This window comes from Furipterus horrens, unplaced genomic scaffold (genome assembly GCF_987537825.1).
Source record: "Furipterus horrens unplaced genomic scaffold, mFurHor1.1.pri manual_scaffold_2, whole genome shotgun sequence".
Taxonomy (NCBI): Eukaryota; Metazoa; Chordata; class Mammalia; order Chiroptera; family Furipteridae; genus Furipterus; species Furipterus horrens.
Genome location: NW_028327172.1, coordinates 10,011,396 through 10,027,927, shown reverse-complemented (window position 1 = coordinate 10,027,927; position 16,532 = coordinate 10,011,396). Strand labels below are relative to the sequence as shown.

Genomic DNA, 16,532 nt, shown 5'->3' with positions numbered 1-16,532 from the left:
CAGGGATGCCGCGAGGAGGGAGAGGTGACCCCGGAGCCCATCTCCTCCGGGAAAATTGGGAGGGGTAACTGGACAAGTCCACGGGGTTCCCACACACTACTGCACCCCTCCGTAAGGGATTTCCCTAGAAGCGCCGCACCACGAAGGAAATCGAACACGGTCCTCCGGGTCCTCCCAGGAGGGGAGGGGTCCGGGATGGACAGGGCTAAAGAGCCGCTCCCGCCTCCTAGTGGCCAGGAAAGGGTTAAGTCGGCAAGCTAAGAAGCGAGGGAGGAGCCAGCGAGTGCGGGAAGGAGTGGGGGTGGTTGGGAAGAGCTTCCTCGCTGTCCCCACTCTCCCTCCGCTCGCAGCCTGGGCTGGGCGCACGGACCCACAGACTGACAGACTCGCGCGTCGCCTGCGCTGCTGGGGGGCGCCGGCACCCAGCGTTGACGGCCAGCTCCAGCCCTCCCCGCCCCGTCGCGCCCCGCCCCGCCCCGTCCCGTCGGGGCCCATGGCTCCTCCCGAGGCCCGCAGCCCGGGGGGCGCAGGGTAGAGCGCCGCGGCCCGGCTTCACCGCCCGGGAACTCCCGGGCCCTCCCGGAGCCCCGCGGAGTTCCCGCCGTCCGTCTGGCGGGCTCAGGGAGCAAGTGGGAGCGCCGCCCCCCACCGCCGCCCCCTCCCCCGAGCGTCGAGACAAGATGCTGCCCGGGCTCAGGCGCTTGCTGCAAGGTAGGGACCCCGGCCCGCAGGCGGGCGAAGGGCATCCCGAGGAGGGGAGCCGGGCGCCCCCGCCCCCAGGGCTCGAGGGTGCGGCAGTTGCGGAGGGGGGGGGGTAGCCTGGCGTGGAGGAAAGGCTGAGTCCCAGGGCCCCGCCCCCGCCCCCAGGACTGCCGGCTGGAGGAGCGCACCCCACTCGGGGACTGCCGGGGTGTGTGGGGAGCTCGTGACCGTGGGGGGACGCAAGGGCCAGGAGGACCGGGCCGGAGGGGGCAGGGAGGCTCAGGTTCCGCTGTCCCGGCTCCACCTGCTCCTGGGGACGCCGAGGACTCGGGCCGGCTGGGGAAGCGCCGACTCAGCAACTTCTCGCGCCCCGTGCCTCAGCACTTTCCCGTCACCTGAGAGGACAAGGGATGTGGGTAGGGGGCAGTCTGTGAGGACAGGGGCGCAGAGGGAAATCCAAATGTGCCGCCCCCGCCCCCCCCCCCCGTAGGACAGATGGAGGGCGCTGGAGAGGGGATAGTTCCACGGATTGAGTGACAGCCAAGGGTGTGGGCCAGAGACTGGGGGTGGGGTGGGGAAGGGGTCGGAGGGAGGAGAATAGGAGGGGGCGGTTATCGGTTATCCACGGGAGAAGGGGAGAACGTGGTTAGGGGAGGAAGGAGATAAGGAGGAGAGAGAGGAGGAGTAGGAGGAATAAAGGTTAGACGAGAACAGCGGGGAGGGAAGTGGGACCCAGGTTAGGGCCAAGGAAGAAAGAGAAAGGAGACCAGATTACGGGAGGAGTGAAGAGTAGGGACAAGCACCCAGAATCTGGGGGGGTGGGGGTGGTAATGGGAAAGAGCGTGGGACCCTGGGGACCTGGAAGGAAAGGGGAGTGGGAAGATCAGAAACTAGAGGAGGTGGGGACGGTGGGTAGAGATGGAGTGCTCAGGAACCGGGACGAGGGGGAGAGGGTCAAGGATGAGTGCTAGGGTTGGAGATGGGGGACCATGGATGGAAGGGGTGGGAATGGGGGCTGGAAAGGAAGGAAGGGGAGGAGGAAGAGAAAGGGATGGAACTGAGGGACGGGGTGGGGGTGGGGAAAGTTGCCAGAGACGAGACAAAGAGGCTTCTGGTAACCACTTCCACGTGGGAAGCTCTCCATTCCCAAAGCGCCTGCCTGTCACATCCCTTCTTTCAGGGAGTGGTCGGTGGGCCAAGCCTGGGGCTCAGAGCTCAGGGCTCTGAGAGTCGTGTGAGGAAGAGCGGGGAGGACATCAAATGGCATGGCAGCCTCTGAGGGTGGGCTTCCTGGCTGGCTCCATGCTGCCATTTATATCTTTGGGCCTCACATCGGATCCTGCAGCCACCCTGCCACGGTGACTGCTTATTTTGGGGTGTTACATTCTGGCAGAGTGAGAAGCTGTCTGCAGCAGTCTAAACCTCCGTCACCGCGTCAGTGCCTCCCCGGGCCCCTGCGTCACTGGCTTCGCCACCACCTCCACTCTGCTCCCGGCTCCCACCTCCTCAGCCCCTGCCCCCTCAGCATCTGCCCTCAGGCCCCAGCCTTTTGGGTGTGGAGCTGTTGCTTCTCATCTGGGACCTTGGGGCCTTCCTTCAGAGTCAAAGACCTTGACTCCCTTTCCAGGAAGCACCTTTCCGGGGGCCACTCTGCCCTGTGGGTTGGCACCATGGCTCCTGGCCTCTGATCCCAAGGGTGACTCCGGGAGTGAGAACTTTGTTTCTGAGCTTGGTACTCCAGGGTGATGGTTCCTCAATGAATGGATGCTTTTGGCTCTGGGCACCTCAGCCTTCCGGGATCAATACCATGTTCTGGCCTTTCTCTGTCCCTCCCCTGGTCAGTTCTGGCCATATCTTCTGGACACTGGTCATATCTCCTTGATAGCCTCCCCCTAGAGTAACCCCAACCTGGAGCCCCGGGGAGGAAAGTTGCAGAGAGAGCTTGGATTCCTTCTTTGCCTTGATCCTGAACAGCCAAACAGACGCAGCATCATGGCTAGTCCAGCCCTGTGCACCTGGGCACAACTTCTGCCCGCTTCCCTTTACCTCGAGGGCAGCGGTTTCCATGGATGATGCGAGATCTCCTGAATAAAGAGCAGAAATCCCATTGGACATGTGCTTGTCCGTCCTGGGTCCCACCTGTACTAGCTGCGTGACCCTAGGCTACTCATTTGATGTTTCTTGGCTTCCCACCCATCTTCTGCAAACTGAGGGCCATAATATTAATCTCATGGAGGTTGTGTTGTAGTCTATGTATATAAAGACATGTACACGTACAGTGCCTGGCACACAATAGGTGCTTCATAACAGATGATTTCTGCCTACCCTTGCTCTACACTCCCCTACAACTCTAGCCGTTACTCGCCAACTTTAGAAAAAACAAAACAAGGGAATAGAAAGGACGGGGTGAGTGGAGAGGGTGGGGACATTATTAGGAAGGGCTTTCCTTGGCCCATATAGGAGGGGGGGGGGAATGGCATGAAGGTTCAGAGAAAGGTATTGACAGCAGACTGTCAGAGATGCCGGTCAGGAGACCTGGGCTGCCCACTCAGAAACTGAGCCTTCCCCTCCACAGCCTTCAGCAGCATTACCTGGGAAATCAGGGGTTTGCTCTGGTGGTGTCTGAGGTGCCCCCCTTCCAGCTCTGACACCCTGTGCATCTTGCCCCAGTCTTTGCCAGTGATTCACAAAATGAGGGCTGGGAGTGGGACCGTGGTCCTGGAGAGAGAGGAGGACACAGTCCTGGTGAAGAGCCAGCCGTGAGAAGCAGGGGGTAGGGAGGGGACCATGGTGAAAAGGAAAAGGGCACACCCTGGGCAGGAACCGGAGGGCGAGGGTGGAGGAGGGAGAGAAAGGCACAGCTCACCAGCCCCCACTGCCTCAGCCCTGGAGCATCCAGCCAGGCCTGGGGGCAGAGAAACCCAGTGCCCCCCACCTTCCCCTCCTCCTAGCCTCCAGTGAGCGCTGCAGCCTGAATTATGGATGAGGCTCCTTGGGTTACAGCTGCTTTGCATGGCGGCCGCGAGGGCCAGAAATGGCAACAGAGTCACTGTTACGCAGCAGCTGTCGTGGGGGGGCCGTGCTCAGGGCCCCTCCTCAGAGACCCGGCAAGGAACAGGTCTTAGGCGTGGGGAGGTGGGCCAGGATGGGGCAGGTATGGGGACAAGAGGGGTGGGGGGGTAGGAAAAGAAGAGAGGAGCCCCTTATGTGGGAGAGTAGGGGACCAAGGAGTTGTAGAGGGAGGCGGGCTCCTGCTGAGCTGCTGAGCAGCCTCCCAGGAGAAAGAGACCCTGGTGTCAGGGAACGGCCCCTGACTCTGGCCTGCTCATGGATTGTACCTCCTTCCCTCTGTCTCTCCTGGGCTACCAGTCAGCCCTAGAGGCTAGGGGAAGAGCTCCAGTCCTCCTTAGGACTGGTGGCCTTCAGAGCTCACACTCTGGTGAGCTGGTGGCTAAGGGTGGGATTAACAGATCAGAGAAGGATTTGGCTTCCTCTGGTGTCAGGTCCTTGGGGAAGCGAGCTCAAGGGGTAACTCTGCCAGGAAGGTCAGTGCCCTGGCCAGGCATCAGGAGACTCCTTTCTGGTTCTTGCCCTGCCAACCACTTTGCTGTGTGACCTTGGGCAAGTTGCTTGCCTTCTCTGAACTCCAATTGTGACCTCAGTAGAGCAAGAACTGGAATCTGATGCACCTGGAAAACCTTTCCAGCTCTGTAAACTCCTGTTCTTAGCCCCAAACTTCAGCTCTGGCCAAAACCTACCCAAGGTTCCCGACCTGCTCCCGCACCACACCCCTGCCAGGTTCAGAGGAGGGGTGAGAGACATGCTCCTCCATCCCACGTGGCTCTGAAAAACTCAGGAGGAGAAAGTAATCGTGAAACGCCACACGGGGGAGGGGTGAGAAGGGCCGAGAAACGCGGAGGTGGTGCGAACGAATGGCACAGCAGTGCTGTGTGACTGAGTATTACATCACACTCAGCCTACGCACGCATGGGGCCGGCACTCACACACACACATACACACACGCGCACGCGCACGGACCGCCGGCACACGCTCTCACACGCGCACTCTGCGCGGTGGCCACGGGGAGGGGCAGGGATGTTCCCCAAACTGAGGAGCGGGAGCACCACACACACTGGGCATGGGGTCCCCTCCCTCGCCTATGTGTTCCCCCATGGGAGCGGGGGCACCGGAGCATCCGTGATGTCTACACCACTCTGGGGGCCTGTGCAGGCCATGCACACCCTGGGGCTCAGCAGCTCTTCAGGTAGTATGTGCTCGGCTCAGACACAGGCATCCCACACGGCACTTACGGGGCGCCAGGCATCAGCCTTCCGCAGGGCCTCTGAACCCCAGAGGGTCCCCGAGATGAGGTCCTTGGTCCAAGGCCCCATCCTCCTCCCCTCAGCCTTCGCAGGCCCAGCATGCCGCTTGGGGCAGAAGGTGCTCACTGGATGTGTGCCCAGGGAATGACTGCCTGGCTCTTGGGGGTGCAGGCTCCCCTTCTCCCCAGGCAAACCCTGGGAGTCATGTGGAAGCCATGATAAAGAGGAGAGGTCCAGCTAGTCCGAGCCCAGAGCTTTATCAGCGACAGTGAGGGCCAGAAGTGGAAGAGCTCCCCAGGCCAGTACAGCACCTCTGGGGCTTAGACACACCCCTTCGTCCCCCAGGTCCTGGAGCCTCCTTAGACTTGCTTCTCCATCTGCATCATAAGACGGGTGGACCATATCCAACCTTCAAAAGTTATTTTGAAAAATAAAATAAAAAAATTTTAAGTGTCTTGAAACGAAGAGTCTGGGGTGTGAAATGTAGATTCCCTGACGCTCACCCAGAAATTCTGATTCTGTACAGGCGGGCCAAGGGCGCTGTATTTGTTCTGAACCGACAGCTGCTTCTGTTGCAGGTGGCTGGTGGCCCCAGTTAAAGGCCCCTCGCCCCCTGGCCCCTAAGGCCCTTCCATCTGGAAGAGACTCGGGTCCTTCAAAGGTGAAACCTGCAGGAAGGCAGGGGCTGTGGCCCCCAGTGCGCTCAGCAAGGCCAGACCCGCAGGGCAGCCAGAGGGCCGTTTTGCGCCGTCCTCAGATGCACAAGAGATCTCAATTTAGTCCCAGCCAGTCTCAAATGGGGGCGATTTTGCTCCCCGGGGGACATTTGGTAATGTCTGGAGACATTTTGGTTGTCATAATCAGGGGGAAGGTGTTACTGGCATCTAGTGGGTAGAGGACAGGGATGCTGCTAAACACCCTAAATAGGATACCATCTAGGACTGTCCCCCACAACAAAGAGCGGCCAGCCCAACTCTCTACACTGAGGCTGAGAAGCCTGACGTTAACAACGGTCAGACCCCCACCGTGAAAACAAGAATGGAAAAGACGACCCCTCATGAAACAGCTTTCAGCACAGCCCAGGGCTTTCCACAGTGTCCTCTTGGCATGTCTTTGTTTCTTTATCATTTTTTTAATATACCAGCGGTTTCAAAACGTGGAAGTGGCGAGGGCCTCTTGCAGCTAGGTTGCTTGCACCCAGAACCCTCCCACCCGGGAGCGGCAGGCTCCTGGCCTTCAGGGGAGGACAGGCAGGCCCCTGGCAGGCACTCCTGCCCTGGCAGCCTGCCCAGAGAGGCCTGTCACTGTCTCCCTGCAGGTCCTGCCTCGGCCTGCCTCTTCCTGATGCTCCTGGCCCTGCCCCCAGCAGCCCCCAGCTGCCCCATGCTCTGTACCTGCTACTCGTCCCCGCCCACCGTGAGCTGCCAGGCCAACAACTTCTCCTCGGTGCCGCTGTCCCTGCCGCTCAGCACCCAGCGACTCTTCCTCCAGAACAACCTCATCCGCACGCTGCGGCCGGGCACCTTCGGGCCCAACCTGCTCACCCTGTGGCTCTTCTCCAACAACCTCTCCACCATCTACCCGGGCACCTTCCGCCACCTGCAGGCCCTGGAGGAGCTGGACCTCGGTGACAACCGGCACCTGCGCTCTCTGGAGCCCGACACCTTCCGAGGCCTGGAGCGGCTGCAGTCGCTGCACCTGTACCGCTGCCAGCTCAGCAGCCTGCCCGGCGACATCTTCCGCGGCCTGGTCAGCCTGCAGTACCTCTACCTCCAGGAAAACAGCCTGCTCCACCTCCAGGTGAGCCGCCCCGCCAGCACGCAGGCGCACACACGCACACCCCGGTTTCCCCCTCCGCTCCCCTGTCCCTGTTCGTGTCCCTCCTCTCTTCCCAGGCCACCCTACCCGCCTCAGCACCTCAGCATCTCTCCCCACGTCTGTTCCTTTTCTACGTGCGTCCCTCTCCCTTGCTCCAGGGGCTATTCTTTATTTGGCCTCTTCTATCTCACCCCGTTGGTCTGTCTGTCTGTCTGTCTAGCCTGTTTGGTTCCCTTCCTGCTCCCCCCTCTCTCTCTCACTCCTCTCACCACCCCCACCCCGTGGGTCCCCCTCTGCCTCTGTCTTTCTGCCTGTCTGTCCCTTTCTGTCCCTCCATGCCTCTCACTAACTTGCCTCCCACATCTGTCTTCTGAGTCTTCTGTCTTCCTTCGCACGCCCACTCCACACGCACCCCCATGTCTGTCTGGGTGATGTATGTATCCCCTTCTGTGATCCTTCCTTTCCCCCTTGTTTGCCTGGGGGTGAGGGGCTGCCTTTCCCCAGGCGCCAGGCCTGAAGGTCTGAAGGTCTTCGTGGCTGTTTTTCCCCCCACCCCCACACCTTCCCACTGCCGCTTGTGTCCCCTGGAAGGTCCCCCCTCCCTGCAACACACTGGATAGTGGGACAAGGGGAAACCCTGCCCTTTCTAGATGCCCATCGCCAAACGTGTTGTCTCGCTGCAAGGGAAGAAGGGGGAAAAAAGGGTAAAGAGCTGTTAAGTAGCTGAAAGATGGATGCTCTGAAAACGGAAGGAATAACAGCAATTGCTATTTATTGTTATTATTATTGATCTAAATATTGTTTATTGTTGTTGTTAAGCTGACTGTTTGACAGTCAAATCCTCCCATTCTATTTCCCCAGGAAGTAATAACACACCCTCCGAACCACTCTGGGAGAAAACCCTCCCTGGGCTCCGCAGCCTCTGGCTGCAACGGGGCAGGAATATCCAAATGCTCCCTTCTCCCCACGTAGACCTTGAAGGCACATCCTCCTCCCACCAAGATTGGTGCCTAACTGGTCACCAATGTGCTGATTTAAAAACCAGGTCAGGGTTGATGCTGATAAAGGTAATAACAGAAACAATAATAACTCAGCAAGCATGCATTGCGTACCCACTATGTGCAAGGTGCTGAGCATACAGCATTTAACAAAACAGACAACCCTTCCCTGCCTTCCCAGAGAAAGCATTCTAGGTGGGGGCGAGAGACGGAAGTAAAACACGGTAGCCCTCCCTTTCTTGCAGGAGATACCAAGCCTTATATGTACTATGTTTTTGCCTGTACATACGCACCTACAATAAAGTTAATTTATAAAATAGGCACAGTAAAAGATTAACCACAATAACTAATAGTACCATAGAACAATTATAACAATATACTGTAATAAATGTTACATGAGTGGCTTTGGGGCCAGAATTAAGTAAAATAAGGGTGACCTGAACAGGGCCACAGCGGCTGCTAAGTGAATACAGGCCGGGAGCACAGGCAGTGTGGAAGTGCTGGACAAAGGGGTGACTCACATCTGAGTGGGCTGGTTAGAGATTTACCACGCTAATTAGAACAGCATGCAATTTTAAAATGGATGACTTGTTTATTTCTGGAATTTTCTATTTCATATTTTTGGACCATGGTTGACCGTGGGTAACTGAAACCACGGGACGCAGAACCGTGAATTGTGGGAGGGGAGGGGGGACCGCTGTAGCATATTGGAAAAAATGTGTTGTGGTTATTATGACTGCGTCAGTAATGACAATGGCACCCACTGTCATTTAGAGGGCACGCTATGCCTGCGGCGCCGTGCGAAGGACTTTATGGGTATAGCTCTGCAATTTACAAGTGTGTAGCATTTTTTAATCCCCCTGAGCCTCAGTTTTTCTATCTGTAAAACGGGGGTAGCACCAGAACCCACCCCCTAAGGATTCCATAAATGTAAGCGCATGAATAATTTGTAGAGCACCTAGAATAGTGCTTGGCATGCAGTAAGCACTATATAAATGCTTGTTAAAATACTATTGGAAAAGTGACAAGCCTTATTTAACACTGACCTGAGTGAAATGGCCCATCTTGGACCTCATCCTGGAGATCTGAGTCAATGTCAAGCCTGATACTGAGGCCGTGGGTGGGTCCCAGAACACTCCCTTGCTTTTCTTTCCTTCCTAAATCTGCCTACCACCTCACGGTTTCCAAAGCATGCTCAGCCACCTCATCTCCTTTCTACGGTCCCTTTGGGAGATGTTTGCACCTCCTCACAGGTGAGGAAGCTGAGGCCAGGGGTCCCAAGACTTTGTAGACATAAGGCCTCTACACATGAAGTCCCTTAAGCTGTTGCCCACGTGACTGGGGTTCACATGTTCTCCCCAGCACATTTAACCTCACTACAGCCTGGCAGCTGGGACACAGAATGAAGTTCCTGAGGCCACTGAGCCAGGCAAGAGCTGGTGACACTTTAGCCTGAATAGGCTGACATTTCAGGCCATTTTCATCACTTACAACCCTCCACTAGGGTCTGTCTGGGCGAAGTGGGGTATAGCAGTGTGGACTCATATTTGAAGGCACTTTTTTGGTGTCTACTGGGTGTAGATTCAAATTCTAGCTCCTATATGACTTTGGACAGATTACTAAACCCCTTTCAACCCCCACTTCCTCATCAATAAAATGGCAATCATAACAGATTTAGCAGAGGGCCACACTCAAGTGCTACCGCTGAGGCCCTGACCTCCTTCTCAATATGTATCAAGTGTTTGCAATGAGAAATCTGGGGTCAGAGGGCCTGAGTTTTAGTCCCTGCTCTGCTATTTTCTGACCTATTTAACTTTAGGCATGATGCCTCTCCTCTCTGAACTTCAGTTTCCTCATCTTTAAAGTGGAAATAATAAAAAGAACACCTTCCACAAAGAATGGCTGTAAAGAGTAAATGAGTCTGTGTATATACTGCATATAGTTCAGTGCTGAATAAATCACATCATTAGAACCTGACCCTCTGTGACTCTCAGGCCAGGGCCTGAAGATAGGAAAGACCTGGGCAAAGGGGATCTTGAGTGGATGCTGGGATCTCCTAAAATGGGAGGTGTTTGTTCTGCACACCCCTGGCATAAATGGTCTGGGCACCACGGGAAGGAGGCATCTTCACACCTGGTCCTTTATAGAGAAAGAGACAGCCCTGCCTGTGAACTGCCTGGAGGAACCAGGCTGGGAGATGCCACAGGCTAGTGAGGAAATGTGGGCTGGGGTGACATCCACAGAACACAGGTGTGACCCAGGATAAGGCTTGGCCTGCCCCAAGAGGCAAGCTTTGGAGGAGGCAAGGGGACCACAGCTTTTAAAGATGAGGAAGGTGGAAATGGAAAAGAGGTTCCCACAGACTGTCTTCTGTATGCCAGGTACTATGCCAGGTGGGTTCATTCATCAGTGGATATGTATTGAGCACCTACTACATGCCAGGCAGTGTTCTGGGTGCCAGAGATTCAGAAGCAAACGAGAACAGTAGCCCTGCTCTCCTGGAGTATATTTCCTACTTGAATGGAACCAGATGATAAGGGCATCCATTCTCTTTTAATCATTACAGCAGCCTACATGGTACATAAGAGCAGTCTTTGTACTCAGGCAAATCTGCGTTTGAATGCCAGCCCCGCCTCCGATTTGCTCTGCGGCTTGGGCGAATTGCTTAACCACTTTAATCCTGAACAGACCCATCTGCAACAGGGGGGAAATACCTATACCTCAGGGGTTCATTGTGAGGATTAAAGGAGATGCTACTGAAGAGGGTTCCGTCCGATGCACAGGTCAGAGTAAGCATCATTTCCCCCATTTAATAGCTAAGGACACTGGGGCTCAGTGGAGTTAAGGCACTGGTCCAGCGTCTCCCAACTAATAAAGGGCACAGCCTAGAATTGGCCCAGGTCTGACTCAAGTGCAGCTCTTCAGAGCCCCATCTACAGAGTCCACATCCACATTCCAATACATATTAGCTGTTGAACCCTAGGCAAATTGCTTGCCTTCTCTGAGCTTCCCTTTCCTAATCTCTGAACGGAGGGGATAATAACATTATCTGCTTCACAGGGTTGTGCAGGTTACAACATGGGACATGTGTGGCACAGAGCCTGGCCCATAGTTAAAGTGCAGTAAGTCAGCTGCTTGTCCATGACAATGACAGCAGGCATAATTCGGTGAGCACTGTGAGCACGGAGTAGGGGGGAGGTGCCTGGCACGGCACAGACACTCAGTACGGCTTTGTTGAATGAATGAGGTACATTCCAGGACTCACTCACTCATTAATATCAGATGAGGCTGGATGGATCTTAATGATCAACTATCTCACGTACTTTGTTTCACAGATAAAATAACTGAGACTCAGAGTGGTACCTGGAGCTGCCCAAGGTCACACAGCTCGGCCACTAGTGCCAAAGACTGGAGCTTGGGAGGTTGGAAGGAGGCAAGGTTAAGAACAGGATGCTGTCCTGAGAAGGGGGGCAGGGTGCTGCGCTGAGATTCCATATGGATGCAGAGAGCTGTGAACTGGCTGGGGGAGGTGAGGGAGATGTGGTTTTGGAAATGGAAGAAGATGACTTTAGCAGCCGCTCTCAGCCCAGAGGGAGGGGGCACTAGGGAGGGTGGGGGGGAGGGCGAGGGCTGTGAAAGTCAAGAGCTTATTAATGCACAGAGAACGGTTTTAACGATGGAGAGAGAAGGACCGGATTTGAAAGCTGCAGCCCAGGAAGTGGCAGCGGGATTTGGCAACAGCTTGGATAGGGGGAGGGGAAATGCACCCCCTGGCTGAGGCTCAGAGAGGGAAGGGGCAGGACTTTTGCAGAGGGAAAAAAGGGAAGGAGAGGTGGTTGGAATCATGGAATTCTGTAACCCAAAAATTAGGACTGTGGGCCATAGGCACCTGAATTCCCTAGGGGTTCTGAACCTTTGATCTTCCCTTCCTAATCTCCCCAAGTCCCCAAGCTCCATTACCTGTGCTCCCTCAACAGCCCCCCCCCACACACACACACATTAATCCTCTGGCCAGGTGTCTCTGGGCATGTCCCACTCTTACTGACACTCCATAAAAAAGAGAAACCCTAACTAGGTGTTTGCATGGAAGGGACTCAGAGCCCACTTCCTGGGGGGCCGGAAAGAGGACGAGGGTACCAAGCCCAGCTGGGCCAGCCCAAGGCCACAGAGGTTCAGGGAGCCCCCTGGAGGCCTGACCTGAGTGTGGGAGGTGGCACAGGGGGTGAAGAACGCTAGTGTAAGAGGCAGCCGAGAAGGTTGAGGAGGACGGATCTCAGTATGGCCAAGAGGAGGGTTCTTGGCAGGCTCAGTTCCTGTAGCGGAGAGGGCGGAAGCCAGATGGGAGGGGGCGAGCACACGCAGGAGCACAGGAAGGTGGAGGCTGTGGGTGTGGGCTGGGAGTCAATGCCCTCCCCCCACCTGAGAGCCTGCGACCAGGTTCCTGGGTGAAGTGGGGGTGGGGAGGTATTATCTCCCCAGACAGGGAAGGGTGGGAGAGCCACAGCCCAGAAACAGCACCCCAACCCGGGGTGGGCTGGTCTGAGCATAGGGAATGCTGTGTCCCTGAGAGCCAGACCTTCTGGACCTGCCGACCACAGTGATGTCCTGCATCCCTGAGGAGGGACCTCAGGTCCTCTGCTGTGGCCAGCCCTCCATCTCTGGGTGTCAATGCTCTTCTCTGTAAAAAGTGGGCTGGGCTGGGCTGGGCTGGGCTGGTGGACCCTGGAGCTGATCATCACCAATGCCTTAGCGAGCTGTTTAAAATGCAGAATCCACCCCCTGTCCCCTCCCCCCTCCCACCCCTGGAGCATATCCACTCCCCACACCCACACGCCCCTTCATTCTGAACCACAGTCCAAGATCCTCCCAATAGGAACATGGCCTGCTTGGGCTCTCCCCAGCCCCAGACAAGTGAGGCAGCCCCTCTAAGGGGGGCAGTGATGCAGACACCAGGCAGCAGCCTTCCTTCCCCTCTCCTGCTGCCTTGGCGGCAGGGGGAAGCTGACACCCGGTCCCCTTAATATCTTGACCTCTTGGACCCCAGCGAGCTCCTCTGCTAGAGGGAGCTCTCTAACTGTGCCCCTATTGTCATAATAACCATCATTTCTCCATGGTGGCCTATGTGCCTACCAGGCAGTGCGCCCCTACAGCACGATCTCATCCAACCCTCCCTCGGGTGGGGGGTGGTCTCCAAGTTATACAGACTGAGGAAACAGAGGCTCTAGGAGGCTAAATAACTTGCCCAAAGTAACACAGCTGGGAAGAGGGCAAGCTGGATTGGCGCCAAGGGCCACGGCTCCAGAGCCTGTGGGCTTCATCAGTGGACTCGATCCCACTGCCTGGCACCTCACCGTCTGATCTTTACGTGGATCACCTTCTTTAACCCTCAGATCAAACCCGTGAGGAGGTACACTCATCCGCATTTTACAGATGAGGCAACAGGCTGAGAGAGATGAGTGGCTTGGCCAAGTTCATGGTAACGGCCAACTCGTAGAATGCCTTCCACATGGAAACCTTGCTCTAAGTACTTTAATACACGTTGCTCCCGTCAATCTCCACATCTTACAGATGAAGAAACTGAGGCTTAGAGATACTGAGACTTGCCCAAGGTGGCCCAGTCAGAAAATGCTAGGTCCAGGATTTGAAGCCAGGAAACTTGGGCTCCCCGGTGTGAACGCTTACCCAGAGTTTCTCGTTCTCCAAGTGTGGCCTTCCGCCCTGCGGTCAGCACCACCCGGGACTTGCAGAGACAGGCAGAGTCTCAGGCCGCACCTGCTAAGTCACAAGCTCCGAGAGCGGCGCCCAGGGGACCCGCAGGGATTCGGATGCGCCCTAAAGTTTAAGAACCACCGGCCTCCACTACAGCACTTTCCCCACATTAATCTCGAACTAGGTTAGAGGAGGCAGGATTCAAACCCAGGCCTCCGGATGGAAAGGTCAAGTTCCTTCCCACGGTGCTCCCCTCCCTTCCCCTCCTCTGGGCCCTGCGGGGGGGAAACATCCCCACCTGTCTCAGTACCTCTGTCTTCTTCACCCCGAACCCCAAGGATGACCTGTTCGCGGACCTGGCCAACCTGAGCCACCTGTTCCTGCACGGGAACCGCCTGCGCCTGCTGACGGAGCACGTGTTCCGCGGCCTGGGCGGCCTGGACCGGCTGCTGCTGCACGGGAACCGGCTGCAGGGCGTGCACCGCGCCGCCTTCCGCGGCCTCGGCCGCCTCACCATCCTCTACCTGTTCAACAACAGCCTGGCCTCGCTGCCCGGCGAGGCGCTGGCCGACCTGCCGGCGCTCGAGTTCCTGCGGCTCAACGCCAACCCCTGGGCGTGCGACTGCCGCGCGCGGCCGCTCTGGGCCTGGTTCCAGCGCGCGCGCGTGTCCAGCTCCGACGTGACCTGCGCCACCCCGCCGGAGCGCCAGGGCCGGGACCTGCGCGCGCTCCTCGAGGCCGACTTCCAGGCCTGCCCGCCCGCGGCGCCCACGCGGCCCGGCAGCCGCGCGCGCGGCAACAGCTCCTCCAACCACCTGTACGGGGTGGCGGAAGCTGGGGCGCCCCCCGCCGACCCGTCCACCCTCTACCGAGACCTGCCTGCCGAAGACCCGCGGGGGCGCCAGGGCGGGGACGCGCCCACCGAGGACGACTACTGGGGGGGTTACGGGGGCGAGGACCAGCGGGGGGAGCAGACGTGCCCGGGCGCAGCCTGCCAGGCGCCCCCGGACTCCCGCTGCTCTGCGCTCTCGTCCGGGCTCCGCACCCCTCTGCTTTGCCTCCTGCTCTGGGCGCCCCACCACCTCTGACTGCGGTGCTGACGCTGCAGAGGCCGGGGTGGCCCCCAGCCCCAGCCCCCAGCTGCGGCTCTGGCCCAGTCCCCGCCCCTGGCCTTGCTGCCTCCACTTCCACTCCCTGCTCCCCTCCCCCCTGGGACCGGGCCACCGCTCCCTGCCTCCTGGGATGCTGGCTTAAGGCAGCCCCAAGAGGCTGTGTCTGGTTGCTCAGCCCGACTCTCCCGGACTCTGGCCATTAACGCGTTCCCGTCCCAAGGCTGGGGTGGGGCACCCCAGGCAGGCGCTGACCCCTTCTCCCAGTGCCCACAGTGGACTCGAGAGGAGCTTTTGTCTGCAAAGCATCTTCCACCAGCAGAGCCTTCAGAAGCTCCGGGAAGGAAGCTCCACCGAGAAGCCCTGCGGAGGGCCAGGCTGACCCTGGGCCCCTGCTTCTCTTAGCCCCCCCCCCCCCCAGCCTCCCGACACTGGAGGAATACTTTTCTCCTAAGTCTACCCTGGACACTTTTTAGGGTGCCTGGAGAGAACTTGCCTCTCCACCATGGCCCCTGTGTGGTGAAGATCAACAGAAGTTGTTTGGGAAAAAAAGATTTATTAAAAAATTCTATTATTTTATCTTCTTCTGTAAGGTTTGTTGGCTCAGGACCCCAAAGTGGGGAGGGAGCCAGGATCAAGATTTCAGGGCCAGGAGGGTTAGAGAAAGGGGAGATGTGCAGCCTGAGGAACAGGGTGACAGGCCAAGATGGGTGGCCACAGCATGTCAGCTCCAATGTCAGCCCATTTGTCCAGGGGAAGCGGTTACAGCTGACCCTGCGTTGTCTGGCACCTGAGGAGCTAAGCCTGGGCGAGGCCTCCAGCTTGGCTGACTCCCTCCTACTTCCCACCTTCCCCTGCAGGGAGGAGCCCCCAGAGCCATCCATAGTCCCAGCCAGCCCAAACATGGCTTTGAGCAAATCAGAAAAAGGCACTTCTTCCACCAGAGCGGACACTCAACAAGCAGAGCCTGAGTGAGGCTGGATTTCAGCTCACACTTGCTGCACAGCTGCACACAACAACCCTGTGGACAAAGGGTCTCTTGCCCTTGGGTCCTGGAAGGTAGAATCAGTGATGGACCATGTCAGAGAAACAGTTCTTCCCATTAGAAGAGAGACCACGGGGCTAGGGTGACCAGAGAGACAAGCATCCCCTGTTGGGGTACTTTGCTGGCTTGAAGGATGATCGGAAGCTTCATCTTTCCAGTGTGTGGAGGAGAGGCTAGGGTGAGGGGAGAGCCTGGGCTTAGAGGGACCTAGGATGGAGATTAGGGGTGCATCTCATCAGACAGTAGCAGTTGGGGAGATGTTTGATGGTTTAAATGTAGGGTTAAGAATCTAGCTTGGGAGGTGGGAATGGATGCCAGGACTCATGGAGGAGGGATGCTGAGATTCTGTGACTGCCCAGGCAAATCAGACGGATGGTGAGAAGGAGAGGCAGAAACGGGAAGTTGTCAACATCCAAGGCCCAAGGCAGGGGGATTTGGGGAAGGGTGCAGGGTGGGTGTGGGCACAATGAGAGCAACCAGCTAGTCAGGAAGCAGCGGAGCTCCAAGGCTGTGTCAGTCTGGCTTTGCAGAGGCTAATGGGTGGGACTAGGGGGGCCAGCCAGGCGAGAGCTCTAATGGAGGAGGGGCTGCTGGGTCCTGGGCAGAGGAGGGAGGATGCTGGTAAATCAGCAGCAGGCTGTCCAGGTCATGGAATTATCGTTGTGAAATATTCATGGGCCTACGGTCCAGATGCTATTTCAGAACAGTGAAAGCAAGAGGAGTGTGTGAGCCTCAGGAAGAAGCCGACAGCGATGCCACTCCCCCCCCAACTCCCACCCCCACCAGCCCAGACAGACGGACAGACTCCCATCACATGCACACCCACACT

General features: G+C 57.4%; 1 protein-coding gene across 1 annotated transcript; it reads left to right on the top strand.

Moving 5' to 3' along the window:
* The first annotated feature begins 310 nt into the window (after window positions 1-310).
* On the top strand, window positions 311-14,677 carry RTN4RL2 (reticulon 4 receptor like 2). Its single transcript, XM_090261232.1, has 3 exons — window positions 311-711; window positions 6,343-6,824; window positions 13,888-14,677. Exons 1-3 carry the CDS (start codon window positions 681-683, stop codon window positions 14,635-14,637), a joined length of 1,263 nt encoding a protein of 420 aa, XP_090117358.1. The 5' UTR covers window positions 311-680; the 3' UTR covers window positions 14,638-14,677.
* Window positions 14,678-16,532: the final 1,855 nt, after the last annotated feature.

What these genes read in the sequence shown, in the direction of transcription:
- RTN4RL2 (XM_090261232.1), top strand. Translation starts at nt 681, where the DNA reads ATGCTGCCCGGGCTCAGGCGCTTGCTGCAAG. An exon ending in GCTCAGGCGCTTGCTGCAAG is followed by an intron (nt 712 to 6,342) that starts GTAGGGACCCCG and finishes GTCTCCCTGCAG; the next exon opens with GTCCTGCCTCGGCCTGCCTC. An exon ending in ACAGCCTGCTCCACCTCCAG is followed by an intron (nt 6,825 to 13,887) that starts GTGAGCCGCCCC and finishes CCGAACCCCAAG; the next exon opens with GATGACCTGTTCGCGGACCT.